The 17,736-nt window shown below is 41.9% G+C and overlaps 1 protein-coding gene across 6 annotated transcripts in view; it reads left to right on the plus strand.

Annotated features, from left to right (window-relative positions):
• The window catches only part of MRTFA (myocardin related transcription factor A), a 101,081-nt gene that overhangs the window by 40,354 nt on the left and 42,991 nt on the right, over window positions 1–17,736 (plus strand). Inside the window, exon 1 of one of the 6 annotated variants that reach the window (XM_087765687.1) lies at window positions 9,710–9,954. The exons of 3 other annotated variants lie outside the window; for them this stretch is intronic. In XM_087765687.1, the coding sequence (XP_087621813.1) occupies window positions 9,828–9,954 (127 nt within the window). In that variant the 5' untranslated portion in view covers window positions 9,710–9,827. Of the gene's footprint in view, window positions 1–9,709; window positions 9,955–17,736 lie in introns of those variants that run through there. 2 more of the 6 variants (XM_009475228.2, XM_087765690.1) reach the window with 2 other exon arrangements.

The following is a 17,736-nucleotide window of genomic DNA, read 5'->3' on the forward strand; positions in this document are numbered from 1 at the left end:
TGACCGAAGAGGCTTCTTTGCATATTGTTTCAGGTGAGCTCACAGATTTAGGAGGAGGGAAGCAGAACAGAAAGTTGAGGCCCGAATCGGAACATAATGTTCCAAGCACAGCTATCTTTACCGTTATAAGCACTTAGGCTACGTGCCTTTCAATGCTTTTAAGCCAGTTGGGGATTAAAACTTGTAAGATTTGGCAGGTTTTGCTGGGGCAACAGAAGAGGATACACCCTCCCGGTTACTGGCCTTTTCTCTTTGCTTTCATGGCCGGGATTACCAGAAGTCTTGGTTATGAGATAAAATGTGTTTTAAAAGTAATCATGCTCCTTGCAAAGGAGGCCTGTGTCTTTGCTCCACACCCCGCCCCGCTCCACCCCACCCTAACCACATAGGTCAGATCAAACCATGTGCAGTATATTATTGTACTTTCCCCACCTCTCTAAAATCTTTTCTGCCTTAAACTTTTGCCAGTGATGGTAGTATCACGGGTGCTTAAAAAATTGCAGTCTCGCATACGTGGAAATGTCTTTGGGGCAGAGTTTTGGAACATGGATACCTGCAGGCTAACTTTAGGATGTAAAGCCTACAGCGTTACGTTTTGTGGCAGTTCCCTGTATGTGTGAACTTACACTGAGGTACCAAGCAGTAAAAGCAAGGTAACTCCCCCTGCTTTTCACTGAAGGGACCCCTTGTCTTTATGGCTTTCTCCGTGCAAAATTACTGTTTCTTGCTTGAGCCTGGTTTTTGGTGAGCTGCTTTTCCATCCAGAAATGGTTCTTTTCAAATGCTTGGAAAATGGGATTTATTGTGAACCGCATGAATATTTTAGGTCAATTCAGGTCGTTTGGGGAAAATACTATGCTTTGGTTTGGTACCTGTGAGTGTTGTGACCAAATCATTGGGGAGAGGGTAGAAATGATGTTTGAACGAGAAGAAGTTGTACATTTCATACCAAGAGCCTGTCTTCTCTTATAGTCTTGAACAGCTTCAAGAAAAACAAACCTTTGGTTTGGTTAATGCAGAGTACGATTTACTTAAAAATGTAGTCTGTGGAGAAGGAATGGTAATACCATCAAAACCGCATCTTCCTGAAGTGATAGGCAAGTGAATGCCATGAAGGCATTAAAGGACTTCTTCTACTGTAGCATAACCCAGATATTTTTCCTGCTAATCAAAAGCTGAATGATTTAGTGGCACACAGGTAAAAACTATCCCAAATCCAGTCTCACTCTGTCTCCCTCTTGAGATTCACGCTTTATGTTGCAGTTAAAGTTCGAAATGTCTGCGCATGTGGAGGAGGGATAAGTCCATACTAGATCCTGGAAGCCCTTTCCTTCTGTATCAGTGCAGTCCATTCCATGAAATAAATGGTTGTGCGCCTTGACATTGTCTCAGGCTTATTTTATGTTGTAGCTGAAGATTAAAACTTGAACGTGCTATACATTTTTATATTGGAAACATAAATTCAGTTGTCGAAGCCACCATGAAAGCCTGAGATTGGCATCTGTCCAGGGGATAGCTGAGAGTTTCAGCACTAAAGAAGGAGTTTGAGCGTTTGACACTGGAGGTGATTTATCGATCTTTGGCAATGCAAGAACTGAATTTTACATTCTAAGGACAAAATTATTTTCTGTCTCAAAAAATCCTGACAATAGCTATTTTTTCTTGTGGGGTGAGATGAGCATCTGTGACAATGGAAAAGGGGACCACCATTTTCAGTGGCGGCATCATAAAACTTCCTCTCCTATTTTACCTCATCCAAGCCTCCGCTACTACATGTCTGTGACAAAGCACTTGAATCATTTTTGGAGAAACAGTTAACAGTCGAGAAAACACCATGTCTAAAACTATTAACATTGGCTACTAACATATTAAGTGTTGTTTCAAGTTGGGAAGCGGTCTTCTGCAACCGTAAAAGGTAAATATACATTTTAATAAAAATCTAGATTCTGCAATTGCAATTCTGTATCAGATTAACAAAAATTAATTGTCATATTGAGCCTCAACAATGTAGTTATTTCCCATGTAACTGAAGTGTTGGGAGAATGAACAGTAGCTTTCAGGGCAAAAGTCACAATCCTGTAGCGAGAGTTTACCTAGTAGCTATTCTGCTAGTATAAACTGCGAAGCAAACGAAGGGTTTGCTAATCCTTTCACAAGTGGTGCATGAACAGGGAGTGCAGCCTGGCTGTTTCCTCTCTTACTTAGGTAGTTTAAAAATAGACTGCATTTCCCAAGTGTTTGCAGGTAGCCCCTCTGTGCAGCAGGAGGGTTTGGTAGAGAAGAAACCTTTTATTGCCAGAAGCTGAAAGGATGTGGGAGGGAGAAGTGTGGGGTGTCTTCTGCTCAACAACCACAGGAATTAGTGACATAACTTCTCAAACTCTTAGGCATGCCTTAACACGAGGGGAAGGGTATCTTTCTCCTGTCCTTTCCCAGTTATTCCCTCCTAAAAAGAAATTGCTGTTTTAAGACAAATTCAAATTGCCTCGTTTTCCGCTCTGTCCTGCTCACTACCCCTCTTGGTCTGGCAGCCAGAACTTCCTCTTTTTTTCTGCTCTCGAGAGCAAAACCAAGTGTTTTGGGTTTTTCTGTTTTCACTTGTTTATAGTGGTTTAAATTAAAGCCTGGAATATCTGCAAATGTTTTGCAAAGTCTGGTCTCTTGTGCTCAGTATTTTTCACTGGGCACAGTGTATACTTACTCACATGTCCATCGTCGTGCGACCTCTGGATGTTCCTGCCTGCGTGTGGTGGTGGTAGTGGGGAAATGCAGATCTGCATGCGTGTGAGCACATCTGCCTGCCCCTGGAGAGGCTAAAGTTATTTGGGGTGCATGTGGGTGAATTAGCAGACCGAACTGCAGGTGGGAAGGCCGATAAGAACAATCTTAACTTTGTTGAATCTTGGGTGACTGTCTCTGGCTTGAAACCTTTGACTCTTTTATAACAGGTAAACTATTGCTCTTAGGTAAGAGCAGGGAACTATTACTTCCTTTGGCCTTAAGTAATTATTTTAGAGCAAGATGGGTAATAACTGAACTAAAGGAATATATGGGAATTCTGTTGCAATTCCAGCTGGAGCAGCTCTCAGTTAAGCCCCTCCACTGGAGATACCTGCCCCGCATTTGTGGGGCCGCCGTACTTGATGTGTGAGCTCTCACTGTGAAGCTCGTTGGCTTAGCAAAGGTAATTTGAGCTAATCTTTCTAACTTTGCACTGGAACAGAGTGAGAGCATTCATACAACCAGTTCTGGGGGCTCAGCACGGGGTGGTAACCTGAAGAAGGGCTAGTAACTTTGAACTATAAAGAGGTATGCGACAGTGTTTGCATCTAACCCGAATTTATCAACCAAAATGATAAAAATAACAAATAAAATGTGCTTGGATATGTGTTTTTAATTTACTTGCTTGTTTTTGTTAGGCTTATATGCACAGCGGACTGCAGTTGTTTGGGAACTAGCTATAAAACTTCTTTCTCTTAATCTGCTTTCCTCCTTTCCTTACTCTGAAGTCTTCGGTTGTGGACGGAGTTCTTCCACTACCTTAGCCAGAGAAATCCACCTACTATTTGCATTTCTTCTCTTGGATAGAAATCTCTACGTAGGCAACACCATTTTGTCATCAAGGAGTATATGTGCAGCTTTCTGGAGGACAGCATTGACAGAACTGTTGACAGTGGTTTTCAAAAGAAAATAAGAACGAACTCAAAAACAAAAAGAAGGTGATTTAGCTGACTTGTCTTTAAAAGTTGCACTGCTTTCTTTGGCTGTGTGGATGACACATTCTGAGCGGGTGTAACACTTCCATTTAGTAATATTAGGAGCATGTGCTGCCTCATGCTTTTGTTTTGGTATGAACTAAAGGAGGGTAGACTTCTGAACCTTTTTCCTTCTCTTCATCACCCCCTGGCATCCTCAGTACAACAGGTCCTGGAGGGAGGGAGGGGAGAGGAGAGCATGGACCATGAGTGAACCAACATCTCTCCTACCCTTCCTCTCTCTCCCCTTCCCCTCTTTTCTGCCCTTGTAGCAATATTGCTGCAGTCTCTTTGCAGATGACCTTTGGTCAGCAACACTGACCAAGTGAGTTCTTGGTTTGGGGAGGGGAGAGGTGGGAAAAGCAAAGGTTTTGGCTTCTTGCTTCTGCCTCTCCTTCCTCCTCAGGTCTGCAGAGCCTGGGAGAGAGGCAGGGCTGAGTGACTCAGGGAGAGGGGCCTGGGGCATCGCTGCTGCTGTCTCTCCACACCTCACTTACAATGTTGACTTGCCTTGCTGGTTGGAAACTGCTTATCTACGGAGTTAATCAAATGCAGATCAGCGTTGCATTCCTTGGGCTGAACTGATTCTTCTCGGGCCTGTGTTTTGCTGATAGGGATCGCGGATTTCATGTGTGTGTTTTCAGGGAAAGGCAAACTGACATCTTGGCTGAATCCCAAGGAATGGGGTGGGTGGCAGAGTTTATATATGTGCTGGGGGTTGATTTGGCTCTAGCTGCTGTGTAAAGTTCACTTTGGCAGCTGAAAGATGCAGAGAGAAGCACTTTCAGAATTAGAGACAGTGAGGTAATGAGAAAGTGACATAGGAAAGGAAGTGGTGGGGGGGAGGGGAGGGCTCAAAACGCGCCTTGACATCATCTGATAGGTTTTCCAGCCTGTGCAGCAGCTATTTTTATGCTTTCAACTCAGAGTATTTACAGCTCAATGACAGCCAACTTGCCAAAAGTGGGGGTGGTGGTATATCCCAGAGTGGGTTGGGGGACTGAAGGGCTGCTCAAAAGCTACGGCAAAGGTCCAGGTTCCCAGGCACGCCTGCTGCTGTTGCCTTTTTTTACATCTGCATGGCGGTTTACCTCTGGCTACCTGTCATGTCTAGGAGTTTTCTGAATGCTGACTGGCAGCACTAGCTGTCACCAGCTAGTTGAAAAGATCAGAGTATGTAAACTTCAGGCTCTTCCTGAGAACTGGAGAAGCGAGAATGTACAGTGCTCCCAGCTAGATGTTTCTGCTTCTTCCTGAAGGTCACTGTTGGTGGGAGGCAGGATCCTGGGAATATCCAAAGCAAACTCACATTACATAAATGTGATCCTTAGCTGAGAAGAAGTAAGCGACACAAGTGTCAGTGTGAAGTCTGTATTTATTTTGAAGTATAAAATGAATAGAGTCATAAGACATCAAAGCTTTACAGTGATGTAGGTGCAGCATTCTATTATTTTTCCAGCTTTTGTCTGCTTGCTAGAAATATCAGAGACAGATCTTCAAATATAGTGGGCTCATACTTCTTTCTAAGGGTTCACCTGGCTTAGACCTTGACTGAGGTCTTTCTTACGTGTGTATGTATTGCAGCTGTTTGCCAGTTTTTAGCACTACATTGTTTGGATTTCATCACTAAATTGTGTGCATGCAGATCCTTGCAGGCACTGCGTTGTCTGAGAACATGATTACCGGGGCAAGGAAGACGGAGAATCTGCTGCAGGGAGGACTGGAGGTGAAAGGAGGGAAAAAAGCACATTTTAAGTTGGTGTGAGCGGGTTGTCAGCAAATTTTTATCTGCTTATTAATTTGATTTTAAAGAATACATTCATTTTTGGGGATAAAACTAATAGTGCAGTCTTGTGATACAGTCAAGCTGATCCAAAGTTTAGCCTGTGTCAAGACTGGTGTACTCTCTCTTCCCAGCTGTGTTCACCGGCCATGAGCTCAGGTGCTCATCCCACCTGTTGGTAATGCTGTTTAGTAGGTTGAATCGGGACATTAGGGTACCAGATGAATGTCCAAACTGGTTTTAAGGAGGCTAAGAGTGTGTGTGGCTGGGAGAAGGACAGGAGAAGGTGAACTGAGAGAGATCCTTTTGGTGGTAGCAAGCTTTAAGCTGTAGCACCTTGCAGATCTGATGCTAACTTTGCACAGGTAAAATTTTGTGTGCTCCTGGAATTTAAAGGCCAAATATCTATGGCAGCATTAGACCTGAACTTGAGGGTGGTTCACTCTTCCATATTTCTCTTCTAGCACAGAATGGGAATTTGAAAAAGCTGCTGCTTATATGCTGTCTTGGCTTTTGAGGACAGAAAAATAAGAGAAGAAAAAGTTAATGAATTTGTTCAAAATAGTGAGTAAGTAATGATAACTGGCATTCAAATACAAGTGTTGCATTCTGTGCCCACCAGGCCTCAGAACTAGCAGCAGTATCTGTGCAAGCCATATGTGCACCTGATGTTACTTTATATTTCTGTGTGAGGGTATAAATAGTAATGCAGCATCTTGAGGAAGAATACATTCCCACAGTCTGTGTCTCATTTCACACTTGCAAGTCAAAGGATTTAAGGCTCAATAGATGTCTCATGGACAGATTATGAAAATTAGGCCTGATGTTTTCCAAACCAGAAATCTGTGGCAAATACCTAGGTCCTGTTGATAAAGGTGATTTTTATGCCAACAGCACTGCTGCCAATTCCAGGGCAAAGGTTGTGGAAGACACTGACTGTTGGACATGCATTGGTGTGGGCTGACCCTACTTTTCTGGAACGGTTAAGCAACTGAAACTGTTGTTGGAAATCCTACCTCTGCTGTGAAATGGGCCTTCCCTTCTACCCTGCTGATTTCCAAAGTAACTGTGAAAGTTACTCATCAGGTTTTACTTGTTCTTACAGTGCATTGACATTTCTGTCCATGCGATCATTGAGCAGACTTTCAGATCTCTTACCAGTACATCAGGATCCAATAAAACAAATTAAACTTCCATTTAACTTTTTGATGCTCATCAACATCTGGCAGTAGTGTCAGCGTTTCATACAAGACAGGTTGCTCTTAGCCTTTACTCATCTGTCAGAATCCATATTTTGCAAGGAGGTAGCCCACAAGTGCTTGCTTGCGTGTTGAAGATATCTTCCAACCTGGGCCCCTCGGAGTTTGTCTTCTTACAGCATGTAGGGCATTATCCAAGCCCTTTTCAGAGTGTTCTGGCCCATGTTTTTCTGTTTTGGATAACTGCTCCTTCTTTCAGAACAGTAAATAACTCTGTAGGACAAATTTGATGCTGTAGGACAAACTTTTAGAATATCTTGCTCAGCAAAGAAAAGATTTATCTACCTACCATTGAGCCAATCTGGTGTTTTTCTTTCCAAGCGGTTTTCTATGTAGGAAGAAAGGTATGTCTGTATACGTATCTGCAGCTCTGCAATAATACATTGAGAGGATCAATTCTTCATCAAGTTGGATGTCAGTTACAGCAGCAGAGGATGGGTTATATCATCAGATTGCCAAAACTGGCAATATATTTCATATATTATTAGCTGTTTGGTGCCTCTCTTCTTTCAGTTCTCAAAGTTTTCTTCATCAGAACTCGGGCTGTTTCGGCAGTGCCTGGGTGTTGGTGAGTCAGCTGGATAGAGCAACCATCTTGCGTTTCCCAGGCCTCGTACACTGTAGTGAGCCACTAGCTCAGAGGCCCTGGTTGGCGATGTAATAGCAGTCTTTGACATCTGTAGCTGAATCTTGTCATTTCCACCATCCAGGTGGTGTATTGCTTCCCAGAAGAAGTAGGACTCAGTCTGGCACAGGATAGTTGTTCTTTAGTTATTACAGTAATTATGGGACCTGTCTGCACAGACTGTCAGGCCTGATTCAATGTGCAGTTGCGTGTTGCTGCTGGAAGGGGAGATCTGGACAGTGTGTTTCTTTTTTCCCCTCCTTCGTCCTGGCTTTAGCAATCTTGTGGTCTGCCAGGTCAGCTTCCCGAGGCAGCTCCCTGCAGCGTCACGACTGCTAATGCTCACGCAAAAGCGGGCTCATCTATTTATGCAGTAATTTGATCTTATTGGCCAAAGTTCATTGTGAAACTGAACCTTTACCTGACTTTCACAAATCCTAAATTTAAGATGAGAGTTTGTGTTGGGTATACGTTGGTAATTTAGGAATAACGCGATTACAGAGCTTTATACTATCACCAAAGGTATTTTTTAATTCACAGGAACTTTAGAGTTTGGATTCTTTTCTGAGTGAAGGTTTAACATTTCAAAGTAAGAAGAGTACTGTTGAAGGTACTCAGAAATGTCACTGATGCCATCTAGTATTCTTATTTAATAAACATGTAAAATTCTGTATATTAGTTTTTAATTCGTAACTTAAAAATGTGTTAGATTGTTTTATTCCTCTAGTGCAGCTTTATGGCAGAGTTAAAAGTCATGCTTTTAAAATTTTGTTGAACACCAGTTTTCTTTGATATTAGCTTCATTATTGGAGACTTTTTTCCCTGTGGTTGTTATTCCAGCCTTACTTTATAGAATGGCTTGGATGCCTCTCAAACTATTTGGAGATGAGAAATTTTTGTCTTGATTGAAGGTGGGGAGGGCCAGCATATGAAATGGAGACTGTTCCAATAGTGTTTATTCACCTTCTTATTTTTGTAATGTCCATGTGGCTATCTTTGCTCCAGGCTTGTAGGATGACACCGATTACTATTCATCTTTTTGTTTTCTGGAGAGATACCAGAATACTTTTTTTCAGGTATGTGTGTTCATTGGGCAACTCCTTTTTCTTTTTCTTTTTCTTTTTCTTTTTCTTTTTCTTTTTCTTTTTCTTTTTCTTTTTCTTTTTCTTTTTCTTTTTCTTTTTCTTTTTCTTTTTCTTTTTCTTTTTCTTTTTCTTTTTCTTTTTCTTTTTCTTTTTCTTTTTCTTTTCTTTTTCTTTTTCTTTTTTTCTTTTTCTTTTTCTTTTTTTCTTTTTTTTTCCTCAGACTTCATTGCACCTTTTATGATGCATGCTTAGCGAGATTAAAAACCAACAAAGCCACCAGCTGTACTGGTGAGAGCACCTCCTGGCCGTTGCTCGGATGGAGTATGCTTTTCCCTGGCCACTTCCAGTTCCAGTACCACGCTGGGTAGTATGTATAACCGAAGTTTGTCAAGCATATGGCATCTGTTCATGATGCACATTAAAAAATCTCCAGGTGAGATGACTGCTTCTATACAAGCACAGATTCTGAAGTTTTAGTGCTTGCAGTAGAGGGTTATTGATTGGGGGCTGCTGATTATCTTCAGGTAGGTGTTTCTACTAGGTTGGGAGAAAGGTTTTAAGGGGAGAGGCGAAAACGTGTGCTTGTACAGAAGTAGCCTGCTGTTACTGATATGTGGTCTCAGAGCAAATGCATGTAAGAACTCTGTTTCCCAGGTTGTCAGTTTAGCTTTCTCCACAACTAAAATTCCATTTCTAATAGTTTAGACAGGAAGGGACAAAAGGCAGCGTGGCTTCTGCACTCAGAGTGGTGGTGTTCTCGTAGCTGTGTGCAGGGCGTGCTTACAGTCGGGAGGTGCAGGGGGAGAGAGGGTAGTGTTCAATCACATGATATTGCCTGTCTGGCAGGTGTCTGTAGTGTGAGTAGAGAAACCAACTGTTCACTATTTTGGGTGAATGAGGTTGGCTGTTACTGCAAGTGGCCCCACGAAGAAGTCCACGCATCTGTTGATAAGCACTGCTCTGCATACTGGGATCCTGAATGCTTTTAGCCGCCTGCTGAAACAGTGAAGTTTCTGTCTGAGCTTTGAGATAGTAGGAAGAAAAGTTTTGCCAAGAACCTCACTGACTTTAATCTTTAGATGTTGGCTGTCAGGATTTGTCTGTGCCTTGAGTGCCTCCCTGTTCCTATGCAAGCACAGCCTTGGAATCTAGCAGTAAACTAATTTTTTTTTTTCCACTCTCCCGCTTGGTGCAGTGACTGAAACCTGGTAGAGAGGGATTGCGGTTGGGTCTCTTGTGAGGATTAAGCACCCCTTCCACTAGCCTGGGACGCCTCCTGTGTTACAGAATCTGCCTTCAGGTCCAGGGATTTCCTCTAATATGTTGGATAAAGCCAAGACACTCCAGCCTGCCTATGTCGGGATTGTGCCGCTTGCAGAGACTGTGTCAAAGCAAGGGAAGAGCTGTTCAAGCACATATCAGGATTCATACCACAGCTTACGAGAAGGTTAGCAGGCTCTGCTTTCTTTGTTGTAGGCACTGTGTAATTGGTTTATGGGTTGGGTTTTTTCTTTTTTTTTTTTTTTTCCTTTTGCATATTGAATCTGAGTGCTTTTTCTTTTCTGGGCAGTAGTCCAGATTTTGGGTTTCCCACTGACTCCTGTGACCTGTTGTCCCTGAGGGCGCTCATAAGCATGTCACAGGAGAAGGTTGGAGCTCTGTATGTAGTGACTTGCAACGCCTGGACCTTAGGACAATTTCACTTGCGTTTGGAAGTTTTAATTTCAGAGTTTAAATGTCTTCCTCTCCTCTCTGTCTATAGGGTTCTTGTGAGCAATGTTTTAAAGCTGTTTTATTAAAGGTGTAAAGGCTTGTCCTGGAGTGGCAACTCTACTTTGAAGGAGATAGAGTATCATGTTTTAAGTTTCAGTATGTTGCTGTTTGGAGGGTATGGAAGGAGTGGGGTCTGTATATCTAAATGTGATTCTGTTTTAGTGAATGGTATTCTGCAAATCTATCTGATTTTTTAATGGGGGTTTGACAGTTCTGAAAGATTATGTAGACAGATAGTGGTCAAATTTCAGGGAGTGATACCTACGAGGAAAGAAGAAGATCTGGAGGGATTGAGAAAAGACTGAGAAGATGAAAACAGACAGTGATCCATTCATAGTCCACAGCATAATAAATAGTAACAAACAGGAACCGGGAAAAGATTACAGGGAAGAATGGCAGAACGTAACAATATGCCAATGGCAAACATAACAAGATTTATGTTTTTTCAGAAATACTGGATCTGTCTAGCTACAGGTGAAATTTTAATAGGAACTTGCAGGAGTGAACGAAGATCTTGAGCACAGTGGCCTCAGAAATAAGGTCATGACTGATTTTGAGAGTGAGTAATGTGATCTGAGAGGAGTGGAAAATGACTTTAAGTGACATTTTGGACAGAAAAGTAAAGTAAAGGGTGGTAGGAGTTGAGGATAAAAAGCCAGATAGAATAAGGCCATGTTTGTTGCGGGAAGATGGCCAGTGTGTGGAAGACGCTTTTAGCAGTTGCATTTAGAGGATTTTTCTCTCATGTGCAGCTCTAGGCCTGCTGAGTCTGCCAAACAAAACTGTTAAGTTTCTACTCCCTATTGTCACTCCCCTTACCAAGCTTCTTTAACAGATATCAAGAGTTAGCTTGTTATTAGATTTTTAAAAATATTACTATTTTTGTTGCTTGTTTTCATTGGAATACTCTTTGTCAAACAAATATGGAAAAGAAAACTGAAGTCACAGTCCTCAAATTCAAGTTTGCGAGTCATAAATCCATTAGTATAGGCAATATTCCCAGATTACTTTGTCTGCTCTGGAGGCACAGAACTGCAGCACATCAATCTTCAGAGGAAAAAAACAAACCAAAATAAAAAAAGCCAGAACTTGCAGCTGTCTTGTATTTGCAAGGCATTGATTTTCACAGAAGGTGAGCACTCTGCATTTGGATGTGCCAGGAAACATCTTTCATCCAGTCACTAAATATCACAAGCTCTACAGTGGGATAACATGTAGAATGAGGAAAATGCAATTCTGTAGTACTTTAATCAATATAAAAATGTTTGCTGCTGTCCCAAGTTGAAGTGAATTAAGGTCATTGAATTCTTATATAATTCTGATTATTGAAAAAGCTGTGTTGACTCTGCAAAGTCTAGCAATATCATCAGCCTACCCCATGTCTAATTCGTGATACTCTAATATCATACATGATGAGGAAGGCTACTTTTTACCAGCTACCAAACAGGAAGGGTAGGGAAGAGAAATAGATGCTGCCAGCTTCTTTCATGTCAGAAGAGAAAAGCATAACCTTTTAGCTTTGCTGCTGCTGCTCTGTTTAAGTCTCCTGCAGTCTCGGGATGCCTGTTGTATTTATGCTGTAGCGTGCACTGTATTTGCAGAGCCAAATCTTACAGGCAATGGAGAAGCAGATACACTCATGTGTAAACTGTTATGGGAGCTCTGGAAGTCCAGAATTAGCATTGAGCTGAAACTATAATGACTGTTGTACCTTGGTTTTGGTCCCCCTAAAAATGGGACAGCTTAGTTTTGTTATCGTCCAGGACAGGAAATTCATGCACTTCTCTTCCTCACTCTTTGCCACACACAGGTGAATGGGTGCCAGTCTGCTTTCTCCTCTTTATAAAGCCAGGCAAATAAGGGATGTCTGTATGATGCTGACAATGCTCATGCCTATTCTCTTAATGAATCTCACGAGAAACGGTTATCTGGAATAGACTTCCTCTTGTTTCCTTGCCTCTGGAAAACAGATGGTCTCCTAAATCTGATTTATTTACTTTTTTGAATTGGAACTTGACATTGAAGTTTGGGAACTGCTGATCCTTTCCACACAGAAATGGATTTGACATGGGGAAGTCAAAGAACGTATGCTTGTATTTTTCAAAGTATGTGTTGAGGCAGTTATTTGTAAAATTCCTAGAATTCAGGAATCCATAAACATATTTTCCATTCAAGAATGCCTTGGAATGATTTAGTTTTCAAATACCAGAGCCCAGTTTGCAGTTCCTAGAGCAATTACAGTATGGTAGCCCCTCATGAAAGATATGAAGAGGGAATTGCAAGCTTTAGAAAATTTCAGAAAGCTACTCAAAAATCCATTAGCATTCATGTGAGTTCTAACCTACAATTAAGCACTTCCAAAAGTAAATTCCAACTCTTCCCCCTCTGTGCAACATCTTTCATTCATTGCTCTTAAACTAAACACTTTTTTTGGCAAGTCTTCCCTTCAAAAATGTTCAGTGTGACTCGGGGGCTGACGGTGAAACTCACCTGTCTTTTTCCAAGATTTGTGTCTCAGGGCCCAGACACACGAACAAGTTCCTGCATGCCATCTGATCTGCGGTAACTGTGTGCACATTCTTGGTCCACAGCAAATGTGAGGTAATTTGAGTGAGTTAGCCTTTGATTAAACTATTAATATCTGTTCAGTACTTTGAAGAGATCAGGAGTTATGCAAGTGGTTGTTAACATACGGCTTTCTTCACGAGTCATCTAGACCTTATTGTCGTAACGTGTCCAGGCACCTGAAGGTAAAGCTGGTTGGTGGCCGTACCTCATCCAGTAGAGGGCAGAAGAACCTGCACGTGTGGACTTGGAAGCTCTCAACACCAAGGAGATCCCCAGCAAGAGGGCAGCCCCTGCGTCTGAGGCATCTCACAGGAATGCAGGGTGACGTTTTTCTATAAAGGTCGATCTGCGTCTTCCTGGTTCAGGGTGGACCTGAAGATGCTGTGGGAGATGTCAAAGCGATGCCTCATGCGAATGCATGGGTAAAGAACATCAGAAACCAGTCACAAAATACAACAGGTGCATCTCTGAATTATGGCCAGATACATCCCACAATTCAGAATTATTTATGCAAATAGTCCTCTGACAGGGAAAAAACATAGAAAATGTGTTGAACGTATGGGGAGCTAACCTGCTGTTATTTCTTATGGCAAATCCAGAAGCACACCAAATCTATGTAGTTAGATTCCCTCCAGCCTGGTGCTGCAACCATTCTTTGCAAATGTGTAGCACAGTGATTGTGCTTAAAAGGTAAGAGGTGAAGTGAAGGTAAGATAATGATATATTAATGTGAGGTGGCTCAAAGTTGGCAGTAAGGTGGCAATTTAAATTTATTTTTGCTTAATTCCCAGTGTGCCTCGTTTGACTGTGAAGACTTAGAGGCATTTCAGGGTATTTGTTAACTTTGTAACATGAGTGCGAAGCTTAGGGAAAGGGTTAACACTGAATGACCAGGGTTTTTATAAGCCTGTGGTTATCAGTGGAAGGAGAGTCGTAGCATTATCCCTGGAGTTGAATTCACATATTTTTTTTGGTCCTGCTGCCCTAATGTGTTTTTGGTTTTTTTGGATATGACATGTTTTCCCCTCTTGGAGTTTACTGAACTATTCCTGTCAGTGTAATGATCCCCAGCTGTTGCTTTAGCCCTAGCTATTTTCATGCTGGGAATGGGAGGAGGAGACGAACAGAGGCTAGCTTGTTTACCACACTGTGATCTACTTGATTTGTCAAAAAACAGCGACTATAATACTTTCTTTAGCACAAAGTAATACTGAAAGGTAAGAGTTGTAGACTCAGACTTGCAAGAGCAAAGAGATGTAAGGACTCAACACATGCAGAAAACAAAAAGAATAGAAACTGGGTGTGGTGCAATGAGTGCAGCTGTCAGTAGCATTTATGCAGACAATGCTTTGAACTAGTAATGATACCAAGTAAAAGTTGCAGTAAGTACTTTCCAGCCCTATGAACTGAATTTTCTTCACAGTTAAACTGAGCTTCACGTTCAACGGCAGTGGTGCTGGGGTATTGATAATCCAGCAATTGGGAAACATGTTAATAAAGCTTGAAAAAACTTGTGTGGCTTTCGAATTATTCATTATTTGATAATTATCTGTTGTTTATTTTTTTAAGAAAATATCTGTATTTGTACTTTTAAACAGCAAATGACTGATGCTTAGACTTCTGGGAGCTGTTGAGAAGCAGATGCTTTTTTGAAAACAGAACTGTGATACTTAAACTCAGATTGCCTGTTTTGCATCCAGAAACAACTTCTGCAGTTAACATGCTTGTTCAGAGTCCTTGCCAGACAGATGTCACTGTGACTCTCATGCCCAAAGAAGATAAGGGTCAGTGACAGTTGTGGTTTCTGCTCCTGTTTTTGGATCCACATCAGGCTGCCTGTGTAAATCTTATCTTGGTACTTTTATCATCTATAAGATCTGTCACTAGTCACCTCAGATTTTTCAGCATTCTGTCACACCTGCAAGTCATTGATCAACAACTTAACGAATATCTATACCAAAAATAAGTACATGCTTAGATCTTTCCTTTCGTGCTCCAACTCCCATCTATCCAGTCTTTTCTGAGCATTGAATTACTGATCTTGTCACCTGCTGCATCAATAAATTTCGATCCAAAATGTTAAAGCAGCAAATTTCTTGGCAAGAACCTCTGCAGCCTATGGTAGAAAACGAGATATGGCTCCTGACATAGCTTAGGTTTGTCAAACGAAAACATGCAGTGAGCCTATGGGGCAAATTGTGTTCCTTTTTCTTGCAGGAGGCCTGTAAGTGGATGCATAATCTGCTGAATGGCATTAACAGGGAGCAGAACTCATGGTTTTCTTTCTTTTACTTGGGCTAGTGGAAGTAGGTACAATGTTTTTCCCTGGCGGTGCGTAAAATTTACTAACCTGATACCTCTCCAAACTAAGCGCAGGCCGCGGCAGCTGAAGTACATTGCGATATCGTGATTACCAGCAAGAACTACAAAATGTTTTTTGCTCATCAGTGTATTCAGGATTTTTCCTGGTGTTCAATGAGATGGGTAGAAGAACTGTGCAGGTGACCTACTGTCAAAGTTTATTGTGTATATAATATAGTAAGCATTCTTCCAAGAAAACAAAGATTTGAACTTTCTGGTCTGCAGTTCTGCCATCTAAAGTTAGACCAAGCCTGATGAAGCTAACAAGAAATGTGTAAGAAGGTCAATAAGGAAGAGTATATACTGCTTTGGGACATGGATTGGATATTAGGAAAAATTTCTTCACTGAAAGGGCAGTCAGGCACTGGAACAGGCTGCCCAGGGAAGTGGTTGAGTCCCCATCCCTGGAGGGATTTAAAAGATGTGTGGATGTGGTGCTTAGGGACATGGTTTAGTGGTGGATTTGGAACTGCTAGGTTAACGGTTGGATTCAGTGATCTTAAAGGTCTTTTCCAACCTAAACGATTCTATGACTCTAGGGATTCTTTCCAAAATTGACAGTGCAAATTGGTGAAACCCAGGCTTTCTAGACAATCTCATTTTAATACAGATTTTCAGAAGACAGCAGCTGTAAACAAAATCTTTTGGGGGGGGAAAAAAATGTATTTGAAAGTTTTTGATAGAAGTGTCCGTAATGGATTTTTCTCCGTGGTAGGGACAGGGATCATCTGTTGCAGCCATGCTTATAAAGACCTCATTTTGTGGTCTCCATCCCCAAAGGCAGCTCATGGAGCTGAAGCACAGACTGGAGTCTGAGGGGGGCCTGTCACCATTCTGAGGGTATTTCCCGTAATGTCACTGTCGCACCCTACCAGCTGACACAGTTACCATCTTTTTGGTAACCTTCCTCACTGAAACACTTGTCAGGGCACAAGCACTGTGCTGCCCAGCTGGATTGTTGTGGGGGCAACTGAGTGATGCCCTCTGGGTGACAGAAGAGATCCACTTTTGACTCTCTGCGTGGAGTTTCCCCAGCTTCATGCTGCTACTTGTTTCTCTAGTATTAAATGCATGGAGATTATAGCTGTGTTTTTTTGTAGGAATTGAATGTGGCAGTAACTATGGTCTTTGGTTGCTCATCTCTGCAAATTTCACAGCAGTGCTGGAAGCCAGAATGTACAAGCTCCCTTTGTATAATTTGGTCAGTATTGCAAGCAGCACATAACCTGTCCCTGCAAATAGTTGTGGGGTTTTCTTTCTTATTTTGGTGAATGCTCTTTGTGATGCTCTTTTGATGCTCTTTTTCTTCACTTTCACTTTCCTAAGCTTTCATGCCTCTTTCTGTATCTTTCTGTGTGAAAGTCCTTCTAAGCCTGCTTGCAGCTCACACCCTTTTCCATGCTCCAATGTCAAATTTTGTCTTTTCAGAAGTGGAAGACAACATTTTAGGAGTAGATGCTAAACTAGTAGTACCTTTGTGCCTCACTGCGAGACTCTTTTACTGCTGCTAATAATAGCTGTCACATTGACTGCAGGCAGTTTAGAACGAGGATTGTGTCTTCAGGACTGACATGTGACCGTGAATCCAACTACAGCGGTTGCAAACACTGTCACCACCACTGTCACCACGTAGCTATCTCCCCTGCCTCTTTGCTGGAGGGAGCAACAGAAAGGAAACGTGTCTGCCCTTCACTTGCTTTTGTTCAGTATATTAGCGAAAGCCCACCTCTATTAGCAGTTGGAGAGAATCTTCCACTGTGTGTAATGAGTGTGGGAGTACCTGCTGGTGCCGGCAGTCTCCTCTCTGCCCTTCAGTAGAGGACTGAGCCAGCAGAAACATTTTAAACATCTGCAGAATTTGTCCACCAGTCTGAAGTCAGTGGTCATGCAGGCCATTCTGGACTGCTGGTTTTTTTTAGTTTGCTGATTGACCTGTTACACAGAATTATATTATTTAGATATTTATAGCTATGATAGCACTTAAGAACGACATTAAGCCTCATAGCTGGATTTGTTTTCAATGCTGTGGATCTTCCCTCGTGGAAAAACCCAAGAAAGTCAGTCCTGGAGATCTGTAGTCCAGAGTTTTGAAAGAAAGTAAATATCCAAAGAGAAAGGAAGTAAAAAATAGTAGATAGATGTTGTATGATCACAGTTTAAAGAGTTTAAGGGAATTTGGTGTGCTTTTTATGTGTAATGCAAATTCTGGGGATGAGCTTCCATACTGGGCTGCTGCGAAGGAACTGCTTTCTAATGTAGAGGGATACGATGGTCATAGCTGAATCTCGTAACTTTTTTACAAGTAGAAACAGAACTGTAATAGAATTTGCACTTAAACTGTAAAGAAGGTGTCAGACTGTTGCAGTGCAAAGGCTGGGATCTTTATTTGAACCTCAGATGCCATGATTGTGGCATATGTTCTTTGCAGTCCTTGAGAAAACAGCAAAGATGTTTCTCACTACCATGAATTGAAGAAATATGTAATTCCTTGTAGCATCCACCTGAAATTCTTGCTAAGAATGGATGC

This window comes from Nipponia nippon, unplaced genomic scaffold (assembly GCF_047370975.1).
Source record: "Nipponia nippon isolate SJK-2023a ecotype South Korea unplaced genomic scaffold, ASM4737097v1 scaffold_3, whole genome shotgun sequence".
Taxonomy (NCBI): Eukaryota; Metazoa; Chordata; class Aves; order Pelecaniformes; family Threskiornithidae; genus Nipponia; species Nipponia nippon.